Below are 24,913 nucleotides of genomic sequence, written 5' to 3'. Positions count from 1 at the left end.
GGATTCTTTATTTATTTTTTTACTCAAAACCTGGTTCAAATATATATAGAATTTTTCAAAATACTTGGAAAATAATTATTTGAAATAATGAAAAATCAGATTTTATTCGCAAAAACCAAATTAAAAAATATAAAATATTCATAGCAAGGATGAATAAAATATTTATCTTATACATTTTTAACAATGGAACGGCATAAAAACTCAGTGGCTCATGTGATGTCATTTTACAAATCAATAACAAACGCAATGTCAAAATAGCATTCCCAAAGCTCTAAGTGGTACCGTGTATTGTACCGCTATTTATACGCATATCTTATATTTAATAAATAAAAAGTAATACACAGAAAAAAAATGTGATAAAACTTGAAATCAATCAGTTAGCTATTTATTTATTTGGTGTGAAATAAATTAGGGATGTCAAAAAGACTAGTGTCAAAGGCCTAACCTCATATTATCTCACCTACATACATATGTATATAAAAATAATCCTAATTTAGTTAATTGCAATATATCGTTCAACTTTCTATCTTATGGCATAACTACAGGAACTACGAGCTAATAAACCTAATTTTTAAACGAAAAACAGATAGTATTTATTATTTTAAATTATTAACATAACTTTGTTTTTTTTTCTATTAAGTGAATTAGATACTCTTTTGTATTTTTGAAATATGTATTCAAACTATAAAAATCACTGTTCTTTTCTCAAAAATTATTTATTGCTTTACAAACATTTATATTTACATAGTAAATATATAGAAACATACCAAGTGTTTCACTTCTATAACCCTTTCAATATATAACTATGTTTTGTTTTGTTTTGTGTTATTTTATTTTGGTCTACTCTATCATTATGGGCTGAACATAGGTATTTTTTGTTTTTACTTGTTCAATTTACAGCTACGTTTTTTGTTTATATATTTTGTGTTTTGGACAAGTTGATGATACGATCTGTAAATAAATATCCTTTCCACATATATTTGTTATTAAAGACTTTAATTTCCTTAAAACATAAATTATGTCCAAATAATTCTAATTAACTCCAACTCTTATTTTCAAGTGATCATTTCCTTCCACTCAAAGTTTAATCGGTTATTAATAATAGACAATATTATTAATGTGAAAAAAACTTTTAAGGACGCGTTTCACAGTAATATGATTTTATAGAGACTTCTATAAATCAAAAATAAGCTAACACTTTATTATTATTATTATATAAATGGCTAAATAAAGTTTCTTCTTCTTTAGTTGATAGATGACTTTTCCATTTTGTAGTGGAACAATAAATATACTTATATCTATTATTAGAAAGCATCAATTTTGTCATTCAGAAATAGGTTGATATGATTCATCACTCAATCATCAATAGCTTTTACATATTTCTACCTACTTCCAAGTTTTCATTTTATTACTTGGGATCAAATCAATCAGTAGATATATTTTACCAATCAAATATAAATAATATTATTATATCTTTCAAGATTAAAAATAATTATACACTCTGGCAATACAAAATTGAATCCTTATTCAAATATAAATCAAAAGATGTAATAGTTAGATCTTGGTCCCTGTTTTTGACATATTAATTATTATGTACATATTTGTGTATAAATAAATTATATGGAAGGAATTCAAGCCACAAGTTACTATTATTATTTTTTTTTTTGATTTGACAAGAAAAAAAATGTATTTTGTAATAAATAAGAACATAAAACATTCTAATTGCACATTATTACTATCTGTTACTAATTAATCCTAAATTCCTTTATTTTACAATAAAAAAATTTATTTGGGAATCGAATAAGAATAGTGACTTGGAATTTGAAAATAATAGTTTCTTTTGTATCAGAGTATTAAGTGTAAAAAATGTAATTTATTTTACATCTGCAACGAACCAGTTGGAAAGTGTGTTGGTATTAGTATGACGTTGCATCACTACACCCCCCTTAATAGGTAATTAGTCATAGAAGAGTGATGGTGTGTTGTTTGCTTGTTTCAAGATATTAAGCATGTATAACTTAGTGGTTATAAGGTATTTTTAAATAATATTATGATTGTTTAGTGTATTTTGACAATTTTGATATATATATATATTATTGTGTTTTGTTATATTTATGATTTATATATTTTTATGACACTATTTTTGTTGCAAATATGCAATAAATCATTTAGAGGTAAAATTTCAAATTTATTCCACTATAAAATTTTGCTTAATCTTATATTTGCCCTATTAAAAGTTTTTCAGTTAATAAAATAAATTTCCAACTAGAATAATAATTACGAATAAGTGAAAAATATTAATGGTTTGCTATTTTTTTTTCTTTTGTAGTTCCCGAACAAACAGTCTCAGCTATACAAGGAAGTTCTGTGGATCTTCCCTGTAACATTTCTGCTCCAAAACAGGGTGATAAAGTTCGACTTGTTCTATGGTTCAAGAATGATTCTTCACTCCCGATTTATACGTAAGTTTTTACAGGGTTTTTTTTTTCATTCACCTCAACTCTCAAACAAACAAAAAACTTGGCATGGAAAGTAGTCATTAAAATGTTTATTGTTTTTTTTTTTTTTTTGGTTGTGAAGATTTTACCTGGTGTATGTTAGTACGTAAAAACCAATAGTTGCGGGTTTTTACGATTGTCTGAAGTTTAATTAAAGACTTTTAAGAAGAAATGATGGTTCCCTAAAAATAAAAATAAACGATATGTTGTATGTACTTTTCTTGATTCCCCCCCCGTACCTGATATATTATCCTAAATGCATATAAAACTTTTTTTGTTTTTTCATTCCTTGGTGAAGAAAAACATATTGTTTTAACATATTCTCAATTAACTCTTAACACTTTCATATTTTTTTTTACAAACCACACAGAAGAAAAATATCTTTATTAATTGAATAAATATACACATACATAGAAACGGCACCAAAAAAAAAATTAGGGTTTTTTTGGTGTTTGTGTTTGTCAATTAATCAGTATATTATGGACTGACTTATTTATTTCTGATGGACTTGCTATTTTTGTATCCTCCTTAAATAACATTTAAATCCGAATGTAAATACTTTTCTGGGGGTTTTAAAATCCTTCAAACGAAAATATATTACGATAAAAATCCCTCATTAATATTTCTGATTAATAAATGCTAATCAATACAAAATTTGAACATTTATTCAACTTTGTATTTAATGTTTTTTGGAATGTTTTTTTTTCCTGTCCATTGTACATAGCGAATATAAACATTATATTAAAAATTCCCTAGAATGTATTACAGTTCTTTCATTCTTATGATTTAATACCTATTATTTGAACTAAAGTATTTCATTTGTACAAAAGAAATCATTACTTCCTTTGTGTATATTTTTATAAAATTTTATTAAATGGAAAACCTCAATCAGAAACATGACAGCCAAATAATAACCCCTTAATTGATTGATCTTTTTTTCAAATTCGTGTCAATTTTTTTACTTCTCCTTTACTCAAAAATTCAAATATCAAGTCGATTTTTGGTGGAGCATCAAGCAAAATTGAACTATATCTTATTTCCTTATGTCGGTAGGTTTTTTTGTTGAGTCATTATGTCAATTTTTGATGTAGGATCGTGAAAGAGACAAAGTAGAACTATGAAATCATACTCCACAAATCCAATAACAACAATACAACCAATTGGGAAGGGTTCATAGAACAATAGGCTATACTTCTACTTTGGCCATTTCTCCACCTAAAATTGATCTGATATTTGAATTTTTGGGAAGGGAGTAGTTATAAATTTTCATCCATCTCGAGCATGAGAAAAATTTATGACTAATTCGAATACCCAAGGATCTTGGATCAGTGAATTGATCGATCCTCTGGGAAGACTACATCTTTAAAACAATTCACAAATCCATTTCGTTCCTCCCCATCAAGGCCATTATGATTAAGAATTCAGATTGGTCAAAAAGTTCCTGAAGTTTAAGAACTCTTTTCCACTTCGTAGCCTGGTTTTAATCTGTTTGCCGCCCTGGAATATTGAGGACTTATTATTTTCAAATCAATCTATTTTCCTTGATTATCTTTCCTTCATTGTATTACCAATTTTTTCTTTCTAAAACGAGATATCGCGTCTGCTACAAAATTAAAAACAAAATATCTCATGTAAAATCATGGAGAAGGTTTTATTAGTAATATCTCCTAAAATATTCTAGAAAAAAAGGAGCAATTAGATATATAATTATAAATATAGATCAGGAGTTCATTTTGAAGAAGAAGATTTTTAAAATCTGTATTTCAAAAAAGCTCAGAATCACAACTAAGAGATGTTTAACTGTCTTCAGAAATATCATTATATTTCCCAAAATCCGTATAAATAAACAGGGTTATAAATTTTTTTAACTACAAATTATGTCAGCAAACTTTTTACTTCCCGTATTCCTGGAGTAAAATAAGAAAAAAAAACCTTTAAAGAAAAACACTCAAAAAATTGAATCTATGATATGAACATATAAAAAACATTTTATATATGATTATTACTCATATAAATCTCAACACGAAGAAACATTTCTTTGACTTTGTATTATTATATATTATGTACCTCTTGAGATATACATATAAATGTTCCAAAATGGAAAGAAAAATTATATTCTTTCCATCTTTTAATGCTTGTTTAGAAATAATGCTTTCTTCAAAAGTATCAGCGTAGAATTCAAAAGTAAAAAAATCCTGAAATATACTATGATAATAAGAATAATTGTAAAGAGAGTTTGAGGCCAAAAATATATAAAGGTTAACTGACACGTGGGAAAAATTATTCATCCTCACCCCTCATTACTTCTTGATGATATAATGAATGATCATTAATTGGAGTTTAGACCTCCCCCCTCTCCCCTTTTTTTTTCTTAGTACAGAAGTGTGAAGACAAATTGATGTTATTAATCTTATTTCCTCAATTTTTATTTGAAAAAAAATAATATCACATAAATGTATATATAACCATTAGGGGTAATGTCTGATTTAATTGAGACGCCTCGTGTGTATATAAAGTATGATGACAACAATTTGCTTCTTCTCCATGCCAAAAAAAAACCTATTTTAATAAATCTATTTCTTTCTATCTTAGATATGACACAAGGGGAAAGTCGTATGAAGAGGCGAGTCACTGGTCTGATGATAAAGTCCTTATGGGCCGAGCCTTTTTCCGTGGGGATCATCATCCTGGTAGACTCGTAGTGGATAATGTCCATGGGGATGATGAAGGACTCTATAAATGTCGAGTGGACTACAAAATAGCTCCTACTAAAATCACGAACGTACATTTAAAAGTGATTGGTACGTAACATCTATTTAAATCCCATCTCAATGCACCACACACAATACCTTTCATTTCAGTTCCTCCTGAAAAGCCAAAAGTCACTACAGAGTCGGGAGATGAAGAAATCCGTCTTAAACTCGGACCTTATCGTGTAGGAGACAACGTTGTTCTCAAATGTTCTTCTCTTGGAGGGCGTCCAAGTCCACGAGTGACTTGGTGGAGGGATCATAGTCTTTTAGACAGTTCTTATGAGTCAGTGACTCCACTTAAGGTAGTGAATGAAATAACTCTTCATAATCTGAAAAGAGAGGATCTTCATACTATTTTGACGTGTCAAGCAACAAATAATAATATATCTGTTCCGGTTTCGACATCTGTGAAATTAGACATGAACTGTAAGTAAAAAAACATTGACTAAGCTTTTTATTAAGGATGTTTAAGTAATTAGGTCATGAGTTGTTGTAAAGACTCGTTTCTTTTGTTTGTATTGACTAGAATGAAAACATTTGTCATCAAAAATGTACAAAAATGAAATATTATGTGTATTAATCATGTCTACGTACATATAAAAAAAATTATTCCCATCAAATAAAAAAGTTATCAATATCACATTTTGAAAAAGTTTATATATACGATTATAGAAAATATTTATTATATCTGAATGAAATTCATAAATAGGACATTCCTCAGTCCATTTATATCGTATCAGGACTTGTTTATATATTAAGTGAGACAACATATACGCAATTTCAAAGAGAAAACGTAAGAAATTTTGAAATCATGTTATACTTTATTAAAATAAACGCCAATAGACATTCATATTTCGGTTTTTGTTATGGGTTGAGATATCCAGGAATGTTATTTTTATGTTTAAATCCTTTATTTAACAATAAATAATTCTCAAAAATGGCCCTTTAAATAAAAATATTATTGTAACCAAGCTATTTGTTTGTAAAATTTGTGGCACCTCCGAGTCATTCATGCATAGCCGTTGAAAGAGTATGTATTCGAATCAAGTGTTTAGTATTTGAGCTGAACTCCACGTCAAATAACTTATCTTAACATTTTTTCCCGTCATCACAATATTAAGAGTCGATTAACTTTTTAGAAGTTAAATCTGTGTATAAATAAAATACATAGAGTTGGTGTGTGTTTCCTTTATGGGGCCCACACTGTTGAACCTAGAAGTTTGAAATTTTGCAGATTACAGGTTTTTTTGGTGTGTGTCTAGGGGGAATGGTCATTAATCGGGCCTTAATCTATACCCAAAACAGTAGGAGTCTAGATAGGGGGTTAATTTAAAATTCAAAATTGACTGGCGTCTTCGCGAATTTGTATTTTGCAATTTTTGACCTAAATAAAAAATTGTTTTTTTTACGAAGACAACGTATTTATACTTATAGTTTGGTATGTTATTTGAAGTTCATAAAACTTTTTTTTTAAATATTCGTAATAAATAATATATGTATTATAATGCTCGCCCGTGCCGAAAGTGTATAAACATAAAAATGTATTCACCATTGTCAATATGATGTACCACTCCCTTCTTCGCCCGAGCAACCTCAGGTAACCCTTTGCATGAATAGTAATAATAATTTGAATTTAAGACTGTTTGTGAGCCTCGTGCCTTCATTTTGATTCAAAATCAATTTTTTATTTTTATTTTTTTCTTTAATTATGACCTTTAAGTAGAATTTAAAAAATGATATGTGAATAATAATTTATTGAAAGAAATATAAGATAACATAGTAGTTGAATAATACAAACTCATTCATAGCTTGTTGTTAATTTGACGAGTCACATATTTTTCGACTTCATTTTTAACTCATTATGTAATAGATCATTCAAATGAATATTCAGTTTTTTTTTAAATAAAAAAAAACACAAGCCAGCCAAGATCCTGCTGACACACGTCTGGAATTGATTACAGCTCTTCTTTGACCTTGTTTTGTGACCTTTTTTTTCTATTATTAAAAAAATCAACTGTCACTTTTGTATTTCTACTTTATTCATAGGATGTATGCATAAATACATTTACCAGTCGAAGGAGGAAGCAATAAAAATATGAAAGAATAAAAAAATAAAACACCACCAGAAAAAAAAATATGAATCTTCTTTTGAGTACAAAAAAAAGAAAAAAGAGATAATCTCAATTTTCTCGCTGTTGTGAATCAGGGATTTATTGTTGGATAAATAAATTATGTATTTTAGATCATATATCCTTTTTTTTCTTTCTCCCTCTCTTTATCACCAAAAACCTCAATATAAAAGAATATGTTTTTTTTGTATATAGTACAGACACACAGTTGTATAGTTGTCGAGATTGCCTAACATAGTTCATCAAATCATGATTTGTGTTGTCGTATTAAATAAAAAATAGGCAAAACATAAGTCTCCGACTTTATCGTGTTGTAAGAAATAAGATGGATTTATTATTATTTTGATAAAAAAGGTTCCAAGACATATTTATACCCATTCTTTATATGGACAAACATAAAAAACCCGTCCCCATGCAAAAATAAAGTTAAAACCCGCAAGAAAATAAGAATTAATTTATGAACAAAAAAAAATTATAAATTTGGCATTTATTAAACATGTTCATTCAATATATTTTACTACATACACGTTCATTCAGACATTTGTCGAATTTTTTGATTTTTTCTCTTATAATTCTTCTGAACTTTGATGGGTTTAGTTGAATTAGTTTTAGTGGAGCTATTAACCATTCTTAGCAATTATTACGTAATAATACCGTATAATTGGCTAACATCTACCTAATGATTTTTGGCATTGTTTTATTTTTATTTTTGAAGGAAAGGCTGCGAGATCAAATAAAGGTAATTACGTAAGTATTAAGAATGGAATCAATTCTACTATAATGCGAATTTATTCAAATTTGATATTCAGATTTTATAGAAAACCAAGTTTAAACCTTACCTAATGGATTTTTCAGAAGGTCAATTCGGCATTTATGTAAATATTTATTAGTTATATATCGAAGTCATAGATTTGTTAGTCATTTATTTTTTGAAAAAAATCCTTAACCAAATTTATCTCTTTTTTTTCTATTTCTACCACTACATATGTAGACTTATGCCGATCCACTTTTAGGATCACCCCCCTCCCTCCCATTTTCGATCATTAAAGAGGAACTTAAAAGATAAGTCAAAATGGTCTATGAATAATGTAATTTCATAGAAAAAGAAAAACATAAAGGAATTAAGAGGATTCCCATTAACAGTTAGGCATATCAGGGAATCAGAAGATAAATTAAGCTTTAGATAGGAAAAATAGATAAAGATATAAAACCCTATTTAGTCTGATCAGTGCATGTTAAGCTATAATAGCGTTTCATAACAATATTTTTTTTTTTTGGCAAATTTTGTCTAGCCAGACGCTAGTGTAGATTATGGAAATGTTATTTGGGATAGCTTCGAATAAAAAATAACTTATTTTACTTGTCAAAATATTAAATTACATATATTCATTGATTTAACTTTGATTATAAGGAGTAAAGTGTCAATTTTGAAACAAATCGTCCTCGGAACCAATGGAATTGTTTTTTTTGTTTTCGAACAACCCCAAAAATTTTAGAAGCCACTATGCCACATTCTAAAAAAATATCCTATCAATCATTTACACAGATACATATATACACAAGACATATCTTTATTAATATTGTCTCAGAATAAAGTATTACCATAAAGAGCCCTAACGATTTATGACCTATCAAAAAATCCTCGAAGCCTCATTGACACCACCTTACCATAAAAAAAAGATATGTATATGTATAGAAGGAAGGAACATTCCAGACCCCCACAGGGTATGTTGAGAAACAGGTAACGATATATGTATGTAGTACTCGTATACCTATGTATGGAAACATTAACAGATGAAAATATTTGTTGCGTCTTTACCTTCACACTTATAAAAGGTAATTTTTCTCTCCTCTCTTTATTTTTTGTTTAATTGGTAATAAAAAAAAATTATAAATATGTATGTAGAGACTAGGGTTTTTTTCTTTTCCGGGAAATGGTCTTGGGTATGGTTACATTTTTGCCCCCACCTTATATTTTCTCTTTCTATCTCAAAAATGGAGACAAAGTAAGCGGAAAATTGAAATTCAATGTTTGCAAATTGTTCACTATAAGGAAATAACTTTGCTAAGCAAAACGACGTTAATGATATATTATTGGACCGTGAGGAGCGGGATTTTGACTTTTTCCAGTTATTTGGAGAAGTAGTACTTTGAAGGTTCTTGAAAGTAGGTGAAAGATATCCCTAAATAAATATTGTAATTAATATTATATTGATTCATGGTAGATACAAGAAAGAGTCGTAGCTCAATTAAATAATGGGTTATATTTTCTTTGGTATTATCCTTCAGTCGTTGGATCGACTACAAGTCCCTTCCCTTCTCTTGATACTCCATAAGAGTCGAAATCACAATTTATCCACATTATGTGTACTCTCTGTCCCTATAACTCGAAAGAGGCGAGATTTTTATACTCATACTCACATAATATAATGTATAATTCGCGATGTTCTTCCTTATTATTTGAAAAATATGTCATTATTGAATTTCAACATTTTCACCTTTCGTGATATAAATTTTTAATTTTTGGGATCGTGGGGAATACCAAAACCGCCCTAGTAAATAACATGTGAATAGTGTGAAATTTTAGTTTAAAAAAATATTTTAAGAAGAAGAAACAAATTCACCAAAAGTTGTTGCTAAAATTACTTGTATAAAATCCATCCTAATTTTCTTCCATTCTATTATTTTACCAATACCACGGTTTTTTTTTAAATTCCATAGCACAATTTGACTCAGCACAAAGTATTTGGAGTTTTTTTGCAGATAAAAACTAGTTTACCAATCATGTACTGAAATATAAATGATTTGATAGCCTTTACTAGTTTATTCCAAGTCCTTATTTCCTTTTTCCAAGCATCAAGCGTGTATTATATATGAATATAAGTATGCTACTGTATATTGGTAGTGGGTATAAAAAGGAACTAGGAACAGATAAGATTCTTCTTATGGTAAAGTTCCATCGTTCAAAACATTTTAGTACTTCATTTATTCTAGGACATTCATTATTAAATAAAGGTTTTTTATGGAATAATTAAATGTTGTATTTCCCGGAAAATCAATATCATTTTTTTGGAATTTACCATAAGTAAAACTCGAGAATTTCCATAATCACAAGAGAAAAATCATCGTATATACTGTTTTTTCCCTCCCTTCTTCTTTTTTTCAGTTCTTTTTCTCTGAATGATGATATATCATTAGCAATTATCAAAAGCTCATTTCCTCTTCAATTTAAGAGATAACAAATATATTATTATTTTTGTATTTATTATATATAATATTTATAAATTATCATTATTTGAATAAATATATTGTCAAAAAAGATTTTTATTTCAAAATGAAAAAAAAAATCTCGATAGGGTTTTTTTTTTAAAAAGAAAAAAATATTTCAAATATCTTCCTTTTTTCATTAATTTTCTTTTTCTAAAAGAATTAAACTTTTATATAAAGAAAACTAGTTATAACACTACATAATAAAAAAGTGAAAAAGTAAAGGCCCTCTTGAATTGCATTTGCTACGATGTGAATATTTCTCAACCTTTTTTCCAAAAAGAAAATGTCTCCAAAGTAGTTGTCATTAATCAAATCTTCCCAAGTGTGTTTTCTATTAATAATAGGAAATTGTACACAATCGCTGAACAAGAACTAATTAGATTTCAATGAACTAATATGACAACACTAATGAAAAAAACCGTGTATGGAATAATCACCAGTTGAATAAAAAAGTTAAATTTTCATACAAGTGCGATAACACCAAGTTGACAACAATATCACAAATATTTATTTATTTAAAGTATTTGCTTCCTTTAAAACTGCATCATAATTGAAGGTAACACCTTATTGAAGGCACATATTTCATAATTTTATCTTCATCAAATATTTAGGTTTGTAAAATACATTTTATTTTGGCTAGGTTAGGTACAATAAAAGTAGAATAATTGAAGAAAAATATAAAATCCTTTCAAATGTTACTGTTAATTCATTGGTTATATTATGTAAATTAGAATGTATAATGATGTAGCTTCAATTGGCTTTTAAAATGTGATGTTTTCATTCTAAAACTCAGCCATCTTGTTGGTAGCAAAAATAATTACCAAATATTTAAAAGATAAAAAATTCATCTTTCTTTCATAAACAACTGTTTAATTTTGTTTTTTATTTCTTCTTTTTGAAGCCATTACATGAATTATTTTTTAAATATTTTAAAGAATAGCTATCCTTTTGACATGACATTTTGTTTATTATTGTATACAAATGGGACGTCATTGAAAGTACTGTATGCTTGTATTTTGTAATTTTATGTTGAATTAAATATTAACAGATGTTTGAGAGACATCTCCTTATAGTATACTAATGGAATAAGTCAATCATTTATAATACATCACACTTGTGATATTTCATTTATAGATGTAATTACTGATTTTATTATTGTTTTTGAATGACAAAATTATCAAAACGTTTCTCACAACATCACATAATAAAGATACCTTCATTCCACAAAAAATCAACTAAAAGAGATTTGCCATTAGCAATACAAATGAGTATATTTATTCATATATTTTGTAGATTTAATTTACAAATAATTAGTCTAATATTTATGTTACATATTTAATTGCAATGTCTGCTAAAAGAGATGAGTGGAAACAAAGAGATATATTTTTGAGTTCTTAGTCTTAAAAAAATACATATAGTAAAAGTCAGATAACTCGACCTTGAGGTAACCAATGACTATTGTTCGAGATAGGATAATAAATAAAAAATAATATAATTTATGAGTGTTTCACAAATAATTATGAGGTTATTAGGATTGATTTAATTTCAAAACTCTTGTTATAAATCATTTATAAATCTATTTGAATTGAGAAATATTGAATTTGAATAAAAACAAAAGTAAACCTTTATTACATGTTTCCATTAATATAACAATGTGTATGACTTGTGATTGGTTTAAATCAGGAATTAAATTATATAAAGTCAACCGTCGTCTATATATGTATATCGGCAACACAAAAACAAATAAAAATGATATGAATTTCCCTTGTATTTATTGATGAATTATCTTTAATTCATATTTATAAATAATTATGACGACACCTTTAACGAAACCACAAATTGCAAAATTTCATCACCACATCCAAAAATTATAAATTGATATTTTGTATTTGAAACACTATACTATAATACTATACCTACTTTGTGTTAAAGGTTGGAGCTATCTAGAGTCGAGTTATCCAACTTATACTGTATATAATATACTATGCATACGGTTTTTAACAGGGATAGAGTAGAAAGTTCATTTTTTTCATGCTAAAAGTTATGTAATGCTGTCCAATATCTAATTATCTACGACTCTTTCATGAGTCTTTTTCGATTAACGAACAATATAATGTTAATGGCATCACGTAGCATCCTCATTATGTATGAATATACTTTACATAAAGGAAAAAATGGAAATAAGATCTAAGCAATTATTTATAAATAACAGTCCCATTAGGGACAAATGCAAATAAATAATACGCCAAAAGTAAACCGGTTATGTGTGCTGAACAGAACTTTAAATCATGAAATATGTTCATGCTAATCTTCAATAAGCAACATTATCCACTCGTCTCCTCTTTGGATCCTTTTGACTTACTTTTAAAGAAAAATCATGAAACCTATATATGTATCAGGGTTACCACGACAACAATACTATCGCCCAGCTCCCATTTCAAAACTAGTGTCGGTATTTCAATGATTTCAGTACTTTTTGGACAAATGGAAATAACAAAAAAAAATCGTAGAGGTAAATTTGTCTGCACTTACAGGGGCGTTTTTAGGATTATTTTGTTGTTTTGTTTGGTGTGTGAAATAGGTTATGGAGGTATAGTGTAGGAACTTGATGACCACCATCGGCAGGTAAATATTTTTTAGGCAAAAAGGGTTTGCAAGTACAGATTCAATTACTCTAATAATTACGTCAGTACCCCAATAGTCTGTATACCGAATGACACTTATTCTATATAAGAGACAATAAATACATTAATTATTGAGCAAATACTTGTTAATTAGTGTCTCGTTTTGGTACAATATAAATTACGAACTATGAAAATATTGTCAATTGTGATTTCAAATTAGCATACACCATTTAAAGGTCGCTTTACAAAGTGATTAATTTTAAAATTGATACCAAATATATATCTGTTGCTTCCCAAATTGATTGAATAACAGGCAACATTTTGAAACCAATTGTGAATAAAATATTCTTTCTAGAGTAATGATTCTCCAACTGTGGTACGACTACCATTCTTAGTACGCGTATTAAACATCATATATAGATCAATTTTGTAATTAGTTTCATAATGGTTGAGGTACATAAAGATCTTAATATTGTATTAAATGTAAAAGTTTGAAAACCATTGATCTAGAAGGAACCACTTTTAGACCGAAAATCAGTCTTGTACTCAGTCCCATCACTATTAATAGTAATAATACCTTTATGCATACTAGAAAACTAGATACCAGGCATTTGTAAATTGGGTGGGGCGGTTATTTATGCAAATATATCTATCTAAATGTTAAATTGACTCTTAAATTTATTGGAACATTCATTTAGGATTTTTTTTTAAATGTATAAGAATTTACGTTGATACTTTATACCTATGTGTATTGTAGTCTATCTTTATGGATATTTTTTGGGTTGTATCATTTGATATTTGAATCATTTAATATAGTGTATGTTTCTTTATAAAGGGGCCAAATAGTGCCAAGTTATAGTTATAACTATGTATAATATAAAAAAAAAAGACCATTGAATAATATTTTTTTGCAATATTATTTTCTTATTATACCTCTCTTTGGTATCACATTACTTTTATATATGTACTTCTCTGAACCATCATAAATATACGTACAAATGAATGTATGTCTACGTAAATTAATAAAGTAAAAATATACAAAGAAGTATATCATGATGATAAATGGAGGGTTAGACCTGTTGCATAAGTGTACAATATACCACTCAGTTCTACGTATGTATAGTACATATATACATACACGAATTAAAGAACCTTCCTTTTTCTACAAGATAAATTATAATTCCACAATTATTTGTCTATTCTTGTATCTTTCTGTGTTATAAGAATAAGTACAAGTAGTTGAGAGATAGATAAACAAGTAGGTAATCTATGTTTATGTATGTTACTATATAATATTTTAATTAATTATTTTCCTTCGTTTTATCTGTTTTTCTATATCTGTCTCTCTTTATTTTTATCTTAAAATCATAAAAATAGTATTCTTTATCAATGATAATTTAATTGTTCGGATGGAATTGTGAAAAAAATGGCATCAATGAATGAAATATTTATTTTATAATCTTGGAAAAGGCAGAGCTCCCTTGTTGCAATCCATGCCTGACAAGACAATGTTGAGATTGCAAGCTTCTTAAACCGGGACAGGTACTTTGTTTGTAGAGTAAGGAAGAACTTAAATAGTCTTGGAAGTTATGAAAAATCAACAGCAAAGCGTGTTGATAACCAGATGAGATCAACCCGCCAGAGGGATCTAGATTTCATTGCAAATTTGAAAAAAATCATCGATCCAAATCGATGAGGCCATTACCAGGGATCTCAACTGTTCTGAAAGACTGATCAAGAAGTGTGTGGCAAATGATTGTATGGCAACTAGACTCTGATCTATGCCACACTGTAAACAAAACATTGATTTGGTTATCATATTTTTGTTTGAATTTGTTGGAAACAATTTTTTGGGCTCCTAGCTCACCGGACCTCAAACCCATGGACTTTTTGAGTGTGACCGTAGTTGAGCAACACACCAAAAGATACTTCTGAAATAAAAAATCAGAGCTGATGTCTAAGATCTGGGAGGAATTTTGAAATTTACTATAGAAAACTATCATCCAGGCCAACTTCTGTTTTTGATGTTATTTGACACCAAAGGCGATTATATTGAATAGTTATACAACATTCATTTGGCTTTGGGTTTTAATAAATATATGATTAGATTAGAAGAAAATCCATTGAACAAATATTGAGTTGGTTGATAAATATAGTTTGCATACTCTACCATTTACTTTTAAAGTCACAAATCCTGTCTAACATTATGATTATGTTCTATTAGTTAAAAATATTTATTGTTAATATAACATATAAAATGAACAGCATAATCTAACATCAAAAAGTGTAATTAATGGTGTCAAATTTAACGGTCATTTATATAAAAAAAGTTACCCAAAAAGTTTAAAAAGGTCAAATATATAAATATTGTAAAAGGTGTCAAATTTTTTATATGACATAAACTATATTTTTTAAAAGAGTATCGTCTCAATAAACAAAAATTATCAACTGGTCTATCTCACTCTCCTAAATATTCTATTCAAGGCTCTGAAAGAGTCCCCCTTTTTGTCTTTGTATAAGGCCCCGCTCATGGTAAAGCTAACGAGAAGTCAATTTATATACGCCACTGGACCTTCTATCATAGTAGTCATTCCTCAAAGTCAACTGATTAGTTTTTTCTCTTCACCGCTTCAACTTCTCAAAATACCATGCCACACACAAAGTTGTGAATGTGCAGTATTAAAAGTAAACAATGCTTTAGCTCAAATTAGTAGACAAGAGAGATGGGACGACAGCTATATCAGAGAAAAATTGAAATTGTGTTAAATTTTCTTTATTAATAATAGAATGAAGCAATTAAGTATTGTTAATAGTATCTTAAAAAATTAAATATTCCAATGAATGACAAATAGGAAACACATATATAGTATAAAAATAAAAACATGCTTATATAAAAACAAGTCAACCTTAGAAATTAAAGAATAATATATAAAACGTCGTATATTTAAAAGTTTATAAATTTTTATTTAAAAAAAGACAGAAATTACAAAGTAAATATATTGGGCATCTTTTGAGTATTCAATGGTTGTACTACTTTTCTCATGACAATTACTATAAATTTTTGAATTATATTCTTTTTTATACCTCCTAATACGTCATGGTGTATTTGTCAATGATGTCAGATATAAAGAGTGATTGAAATCTATATAAAAGTTTATCTTAATACAATTTGTATCAATTTACAACTTTTTTACAACATAAATTGTTTTTTTATGTGACAAAAAAGTTTATTTTCTTGTTGTTGTTGAAAAAATTATAAGAGGGTCATTGATCGAAGTAGATTTATCGACATAAGCTTTCAAAAATATTCATATATTGGCCATAGAAATCCCATATGTTATTGGTTTTACGAATATATTTATACACTAAATAAAAATGTCAAATTTCCAATATATTTTATTGTTATTATCAGGTTCGGTCACAATGGATGGTTGTTTGATATGTTGCAAAATATTTATATTTTTTTTTGCCAAAAAAAAAAAGAAAATCAAATGCACTTATGAAATGTTTATTTAACTTTGTCGAATGATATAACAATATAATTGTTTTGCTTTTAACAATTCACTTTGACAATCAAAAACAATTGCACGGTATATTTTTATTTTATTTTTATACTCATAAATATATTATACAAATATAAGTGGAGGAATTGATATAGGATAAGTCTTAAAGTGACACGTGAAATACTCAAATATAACATAAAAAATAAAGAGTCATAAATTTTTTCTAAAAGTTTTTATTCAATGTACACAAAACTTTAAAATTTTGCTACTTTTCCTGGGTGAAAAATCCTTAAAATGTCTTGTGAGTATCATATTTTTGATTCACTTTCTTCATATGCTCTTAATTTGTCACATATTTATTTCGCACAATTTTGAAAATAATTATTTATGAGTTTTCAATAAATTTTAACATTAATTATTTAGGTTTTACATAAAATTCTTCACGTTTTCTTATTATTTAACGACCCAAACGATAAATACCAAAATTGTTGATGGAAGAGGAATAAAAAATATTTTCCATTCAATATAACATGTCTTTTTTTGATAATGATTTAAAAATATTATACATTCTACTAATTTAAATATTATTTTCTCAAACCATATTTTAAATTATCAATTCACATGTAAAAAATAATTATATTATTTATATTTTTTTTAATATTAGTAAAAAATGTAATCAGTTCATTCGTTGATGCTTACAATATTATAAAATGAAATACTTAGTAATGGAAAATAAAGTTTTGATTGTTAAAATTTCTTCTTCAACGTTGGATTACCTAAACTCTTCAGGGAATTATTCTTGTTAGGTTTTGAAATAAATTAACTGAGTAATAAAAAGAGTAAAAGTCGACTCCTAAGTCTTTCGAATATAGAATCTACTCAATATTTTGAACCCCTATCAAATTAAATCAACATAGCAATATAATCATGAATACACATTATAATTAAGTGTTCATTTCTACATAGAAAATTATACAACTCCAGGGTCTAAAAAATTTAAATAATTACATACATAGAATCTATACAGCATATTTGAAAAAGTCGCTACGGGTTCATTTTTTCTTTTATTAATTATACATGTTTTGAGAAATTGCTTAAAGCATATGCATTTTTCCTATCTATTTAATATTTTTGCATATTTTTTTACCTAACTATTGAGAAAAATTGATTTTATGCTCTAATAAGTGTTTTACAACCTCTTTTGAAGCAGAAGAGAAAAAAACAAAGTTGTTTTAGTAAATATTTGTGAAAAATAAATGAAGATAAGGTTATAAAAGAAAAAATATGCCAATAAATCAATATTTAAAAAAAAAAAAAAATAACAAGGAAGTTTAAAATATATTTCTGCGTATGTATAAATATTCCTCAATAATAATATTTGAATATTTTATTTTAAACGGCTTTAAAAATTTCCTACATACATTATATAATTTGTTTTTTTTTCATTAAGTGTAAAAAAAATTGTAATTTTAATTTACAACTAATAAAACTATGTAACAGCCTTTCGCCGACCACCTGACACCCTCATGTTATTTAAGCCGTAGAACACGAAAATGACCTATAAATTCATGATCCAACTTAGGTTAGGCCTTTAGAACCTTTTAAAAATCACGTTTTTGAAATATAATTTCGATTCAGAGCCGGCTGTATTTTGATGTGAAATAACTATACAGATGAAAATAAAAGTTAAAATCAATTGATATAAAATTCCAACATATTAATAATAAATTTTTTAGTATATTAGCATGATTAAAATTCATAAAAAAGGTATTAAATCATACAAAAATCGAGTAAAAAAATATCTTAATTGGTAGCTAATATTTTCCACATAATTTTTTCCATTACTATATCTTATTGCTTTAAAACGTAATATAAGACCTTAAAACTTTTTTGCATAAAAAATCGATCTTCATTGATTTTTTTAACTTTTCATTTTCTTATGTAATATTTAATAGTTATGTATCATAAGGTTCACGAAATATGTTTCAAAATGAAGTATAATTAAGTAGATTTTGTGTTTAATTATCATTTTAGAAGCAAGGAGATCAATTTAAATGTTCTGTTTATACTGTATATATTCCATAACAGAATTCAGATTTAAACAGAGAAGTCAAAAAAAATCTACCTTTAGGCCTTAAATAGACTCCTAGGGTTATTAAAATTTACAAAAACGTTGTACTAATTTTATCATGATAGTTTTTCAAACTTAATTTATAAATATATTGTTTCTCTTATTAAAATAATTTCAAAAAGCAAATATATGTATGTAGCTATTTTGAGAGCTTATTGCAAAAAAAAAGACCAATTTAAAAAATATGTATTTAAGTATTTACCTACTAAATTATTAGGCACGTCAGTTTTATTTTACCTTGTGACATTTTTTTTATTGTATCAAATAAAGCAAATTATTGCATTTAAATATTCCTCTTGTTTTGTTTTTATATGAAGTACAAAAGACAAAAAATATATAAGTATATTTTATTCTCCTTCTCCCTTAACGTTTGCTTTTCACAAATTTAGAATATGTTCTTAATGATGATCTGTAGTCTAAAAAAACAAAACAATAGACAAAATCATCAACCAGATGGTTTATATGGAAATGAAAAAAGGGTAAGAAAAAAAAAAGACAAGGAGACCAAAACCCATTGGGGTTCAAGTGATTAAGTGTAAATCCGTTTTGAGGATTGAAAGCTTATTTCCTTCTACTCATTCTCTCCCTATAGTAAGTAGAATATAATCCCTCAGTTTGGACTCAATGGTCAATAACCATTTGTTTGAGAATCCCTTCATACGAAGCAGTTTTTTATACCTACTCTATCTATATACATAGTAATAAGTATATATGAAGAAACTAAGAAAGAAGATTTAAGTCATAAATGCCATCTGTCCTTACGACTTTTTGGATATACATATATTTTAATAACTAACGACTCGTATTTATTTTGTTCTTTTCATGACTTAAAAATCAAAATTAAACAGAAGAAAAAAAGTCAATAGTTGACTCATATAAGTTATACTTTCTTTCTTCTAAGTTGCACATAAACATATGTAGTATCTAAAGATGTGAAAATTGTCAAAATTATCACAAGTTTATGAACAGTATATATATCTCATAGTTAAGGATGTAAAATTGCTCAAAATCTTCGTGAGCGTACATTAAAAAAAAGTATATGCCAGTATCATTCAAAATATCAGTGCTCTTATAAATAAGTATTAGCAAACAAAGATAACTATAGTGTTATATTTAGTTATCTCTGTCAGTAGATATGTTGTCTATCAAAATTACCAAAATATATTCTCTGCTTTTTTATTAACACTCACGAGGAATTGGACACTTTTTACATCCCTAATCATAATAGCCTGCAAGACATGAGTTATTGTATTATTTATTAATAAAGTTGCGTAAAATATGAGCTAAAATAAGTGCAAAACTTTTTTTAGTTACCATTTTAACAGAATTCTTACATTTCCTAACCTGTTATCATTATTATTTAATTTTTGAGGAAATTTTAATTATTGTACTCATGAATGACTGCAAGTAACACTGAAGGCTTGTTGAGGAGACAAAATTATCTTTCCTTGTTGTACTCTGTATAATTGTGGATTACCATCAAAGTCATTCCTGCCTATGTCCTTGCTAGATTTTGGAGTAGGATTTCGTTTCCTTTTTCGTAAAGCTGCTGGTAGCTAATATATGTAAAACGTCATGATTTACTTTTTTACAAAATATTATTAAATTGTCCGAGTTACCATATTAACTATCATTTTTATAGCAGGTCATATTTTATACAGAAATATAATAATTATTACTCTAAAAATTTTAGGTCATTAGTGAACATGAAGAACTATAATTTATATAGTGATCTGTAAAGTTGTAAATTCTAACCTTTTTTGGTATGTGAAAAAGAAACCAAAAAATGATGTGGTAACTCTGACAATTTGAATAATGTTTTTTTGGGAGAAGAGCAGCAAAGCTATCATTGGAAAACAAAGAATTCTATATCAATACAAATTTCACACCTAAAGAAATACTTAAGATTTATGATATAGCGATATTTGTGAGTAGATTTGTCGTCTGTCAATGCTATCAACATATACTTTTATTAAATTTATGCATGCTAAGATTGGGACATTTCCACATTTCTAATAATATGCATATTTAAACTAACTACTCGTCTTCCCATTGCCCAATCCAAATGTATATTCAAATATATCTAAATGTAATTATTAATCATAATTTATAGATTTTTTATTTTGTCATCCTTAGGTCATTAATTCACTTTATGTTGCTGCCTAATACATTTTTATTTTATATACCTATGACCATAATACGTGATTTATTATTTGGCAAATTATATTTATGACAAAGAAAAACATATTGAAAGTCATACTTGCATGCCTCTAATTTAAAATATGGATGTTTGCATGAAACAGCAAGGGTTAACATATGTCCACTGTCAACATAAAAAATAATTTAGGATTGTTCTATTTTCTATGACTACTTTAAATAAAAATTATTTTTGAACCCATGGTCGATTGATAAATATCTTACATTTCTACTAATAAACTTTTGTAATTAATCCATTGAATAAACCGCCTAATTATTGCACTTAAAGATTACAAAATTCTATTTAAATGGTATTATACAGCTTCATGAATAAAATTACGGATTAAAAACAGAAGTTGGTAAGTAGTTTAGCATACCAAGCACGTGTTACGCAATACAAAAAGTGGAGTCAGCAGGTATTCAAAACAACCTGCACACAATTACATTTAGTGATAAAGAAAAAAAAATGAAGAATATATTTATAATTCTTGCTTAAAACTGATTATTGTAAATACTACTTAATCTTAATGTAAATACTTATATTTCACAGTATTAAATATTTACTAACAATATCTTCTAATTTAAAAATTTGTTCCCCGGGATCTCGCTCTAAGACAATTTCCCATGTATTGACGAAACACAAATGAAAAGAATTGAATGTTTATTAAAAAAATAAGATTATACAATATTTTCAACATTTTTTTGTTCTTAAAATAGATCAAACGGAAGGAAGAAGCTAAGTCTTATTTCTATATATTGAGCTGCAACTGGCAGGTTCCACATAGATGCAGTCGAATACAGCTACATATAAGATAAATTATTATAAAATACCTTCCTAATTCTATCTATAAATATATGTATCAGTTTAATGAAGTTCTTTGAAGCATACCTACATACATATATGACTTAACTGAGGAGCGAAATTGATTACGTTATTGCATAATACTCAAGCCCTTGTGAAATTGATATTTATGGATGTGTAATGTTTATTTATATTCCATTTATATAAATAAGTAAAAAGAAGACTTAAGCAATATACTTCCCGGTTATTATATTTAAAAAATAAAATATTAATATGAATACTGTATTCAAATATAAGAGCCATTGATTTTTATCTTTATATTATATCGACAAAGTTATACGTAACATTATGGATGTATTTATCTTTGTATAAATATTCATATCCAAGATGTTGTAGATAAATAACCACACTAACTTTAAAGCCTTTTAGATAAAAAGCATATATACTAATATAACAATGCAATTTTATTAGCTATAATAATATCAACAATTTTCTCCACTTCTGTGTTACCTCACTAACACAAAAGTATACATTGTATTTTGTTGTCAGCTGAGGATATTTCTTCATATTTTCTACCGACCAGTGTTCCGAACGTTGACTGGTTTAATTAGAATTAGCTCCGTTGAAGCTCTGAACAGTTTACAATATTTATTGGATAATAACCTCATAATTGGAAAACCTTTCCCAAATACTAACTAATTTAAGGCATTTTGTCAGTTTTTTTTCGGAGGAAAAAGCATGTGTAGTACAATTAAAGTAATGTCATGCAGTCTGTCGCCACAACAACTTTTACCCGATGTACAACATTTTTTATAAGCCCCTCCACGCCAATATCCTCAACAATTGTAGACTCTAAAGACTTGATATTTCTATGAAACCTGGCACAAGTCTTTATTCAATATTTTTCTAAAAATAAAAGTCAGATGAGTTTAGCTCTGAAGAGTTTGGGAGACAGAAATTGGTTTTGCCGAGGATGTAAAGATACAGAACCTGTCCTCCCTTGGTTTATTTTCCAATCTTATAATATTTCTCATTAATTTCTTCTGGTATATTTTAGGAGGTTTTTAATGTCCGTAAGGGCTGAAGTTCAATTATATCATTTATTTTTGCTTGTTCCATTGTTTTATTTGAATTAATTTAATTTGACGGAATAATTGTAATTTGCACAAGACAACCTGTACGCTGTTTATTAAGAATCAAGCAGGCTTTAAATTTTGTAGATATTTATTTATAACACCCTGTAAATGTAATATAAAAATATACGCATAGGTAGATAAATAAAATTGTTATTTTGCGTGATGCACGATGATTTTAACTTTTAATTAAAATTATACAGTATTACAAAATATCTGAAAAATATGATTTTTTGTAATCTTTTTAAAAACTAAAAGGAAAATTTGTAAATAATAGATATTATATATTAGAGATATATTCAATTGGCTTTAGCTTCCAATTCATATACATTTAATAAATCTCTTATTGAATCTCAAATATACTTAATTTTATATCATTTTAAATATGTAACTATAATAAAATAATATTTGCTACAACTATTGTTATTTGCTTGACTAAGTCTCTGCTTCTAGATCGAAAAACAGACAAATAGAATACTGAAATGTACATAAGGGTGAATTTTATTTTTTAAATTATCGAAATGTAGGATTTTTAATGAATGGAAATGTTTATTTTGGTCCAAAAATAACATTGTTAAATTTTGATCTGTTTTAAAAATATTTAATATTTGCTAAACTGTTCTGAACACTTAAAAATACATACTTTCTTAGGAAATGTTTTTTTTTGGTTTTAAAATCATCAATTTACTACACATTTAAGTTTTTTGTTTCATATTAAAAATTTAGTTATATATATTTGTAATGAAATATAGACATTTTTTAATAATTATAATTTTTTATTTATTTTTTCAAAACAGCGATAATTGTAGTTGAATTAAATTGATTTATTTGTTCGTTATAGTATTACTGTCAAATAGTTGACAATAACGAAATGTACAAATACTTATATTTTTATACATAGAAAAGCTAACAATTGCGAATTTTTATCACTTTCACCGTTTGTGACCTTTTTCCTTGCCTATATTTAAAGAAAATACCTATATCACCAAATTTTCTAAAATAAACCAAAAAGTTTGTGATACTCTTAGACAAACTTTTGGTTACTTTTGGTTAGACTATAACATATATATTTTTTAATTGGTTAAAGTCGTTTTGATAAAGAAGTCACCTTTGAATTCATTTAAAGCTGAAAGTAACGAAGTACTCTAAAATTAATACGTATATTTGTGCTATTCTAAGTATCAAATGAATCTTAATAATTATTGGTTAAGTTTTCAAGATCAGAAACGAAGTAAGAACAGTTTATGAAAGATTTTTTTATTTCCAAAATCAAAAAACGAGTAGTATTTATAATGTGCTTAGTTCAAAAATGAAAATATATATAATTTGAGTCATTTTTAGTTCTAAAATATTCAAAATAAAGTAATTTATAAGGAAATACATATTTTAGATGAATAAGCAATCTTTCAAGGGTTGTTAAATTGGTTTTTCACAAAAATAAGTATAAAAGACACACAAAAAAAAAAAAATGCGCCTTATACCTGGTACAAAAATATCTTGTCTGATCATTTTTATGAAAAATAATTATTTGGAAGGAATTTAAAGAATAACTTTTGAAGAGTGTATGTATATCTAAAATTTTTTTTTTTTTTAAATTGCTCTATTTTGACGATTTTTAGGAGAAAATTCTATTTATTTCTAAAAATTATGAATTTACAAAGGCGATTTGCAATCTCTGAATATTAATCAATATAGCTCAAGCATTACATATTTTCATTTTTTACCAAAAAGGATCATTTTTGAACTATGATCCCCTCCCCCCAACATATTTATAATAATAATTTAAGAGCCAATCTAATATATGTATATATATATACTTACTTTCTCATGCAGTTAATAAAGTTTTCTTTATATTCTCTTCTCAAGTTTTAATT

General features: G+C 26.8%; 1 protein-coding gene across 1 annotated transcript in view; it reads left to right on the top strand.

Annotated features, from left to right (window-relative positions):
* The window catches only part of LOC121117121 (protein turtle), a 233,129-nt gene that overhangs the window by 180,328 nt on the left and 27,888 nt on the right, over positions 1 to 24,913 (top strand). Inside the window, exons 2-4 of the mRNA XM_071888736.1 lie at positions 2,330 to 2,462; positions 5,091 to 5,299; positions 5,360 to 5,677. Coding sequence (XP_071744837.1) covers positions 2,330 to 2,462; positions 5,091 to 5,299; positions 5,360 to 5,677 — 660 coding nt within the window. The remainder of the gene's footprint in view (positions 1 to 2,329; positions 2,463 to 5,090; positions 5,300 to 5,359; positions 5,678 to 24,913) is intronic.

Source organism: Lepeophtheirus salmonis, chromosome 5 (genome assembly GCF_016086655.4).
Source record: "Lepeophtheirus salmonis chromosome 5, UVic_Lsal_1.4, whole genome shotgun sequence".
Classification (NCBI taxonomy): Eukaryota; Metazoa; Arthropoda; class Copepoda; order Siphonostomatoida; family Caligidae; genus Lepeophtheirus; species Lepeophtheirus salmonis.
This window is presented reverse-complemented; position numbering and strand designations above follow the sequence as displayed.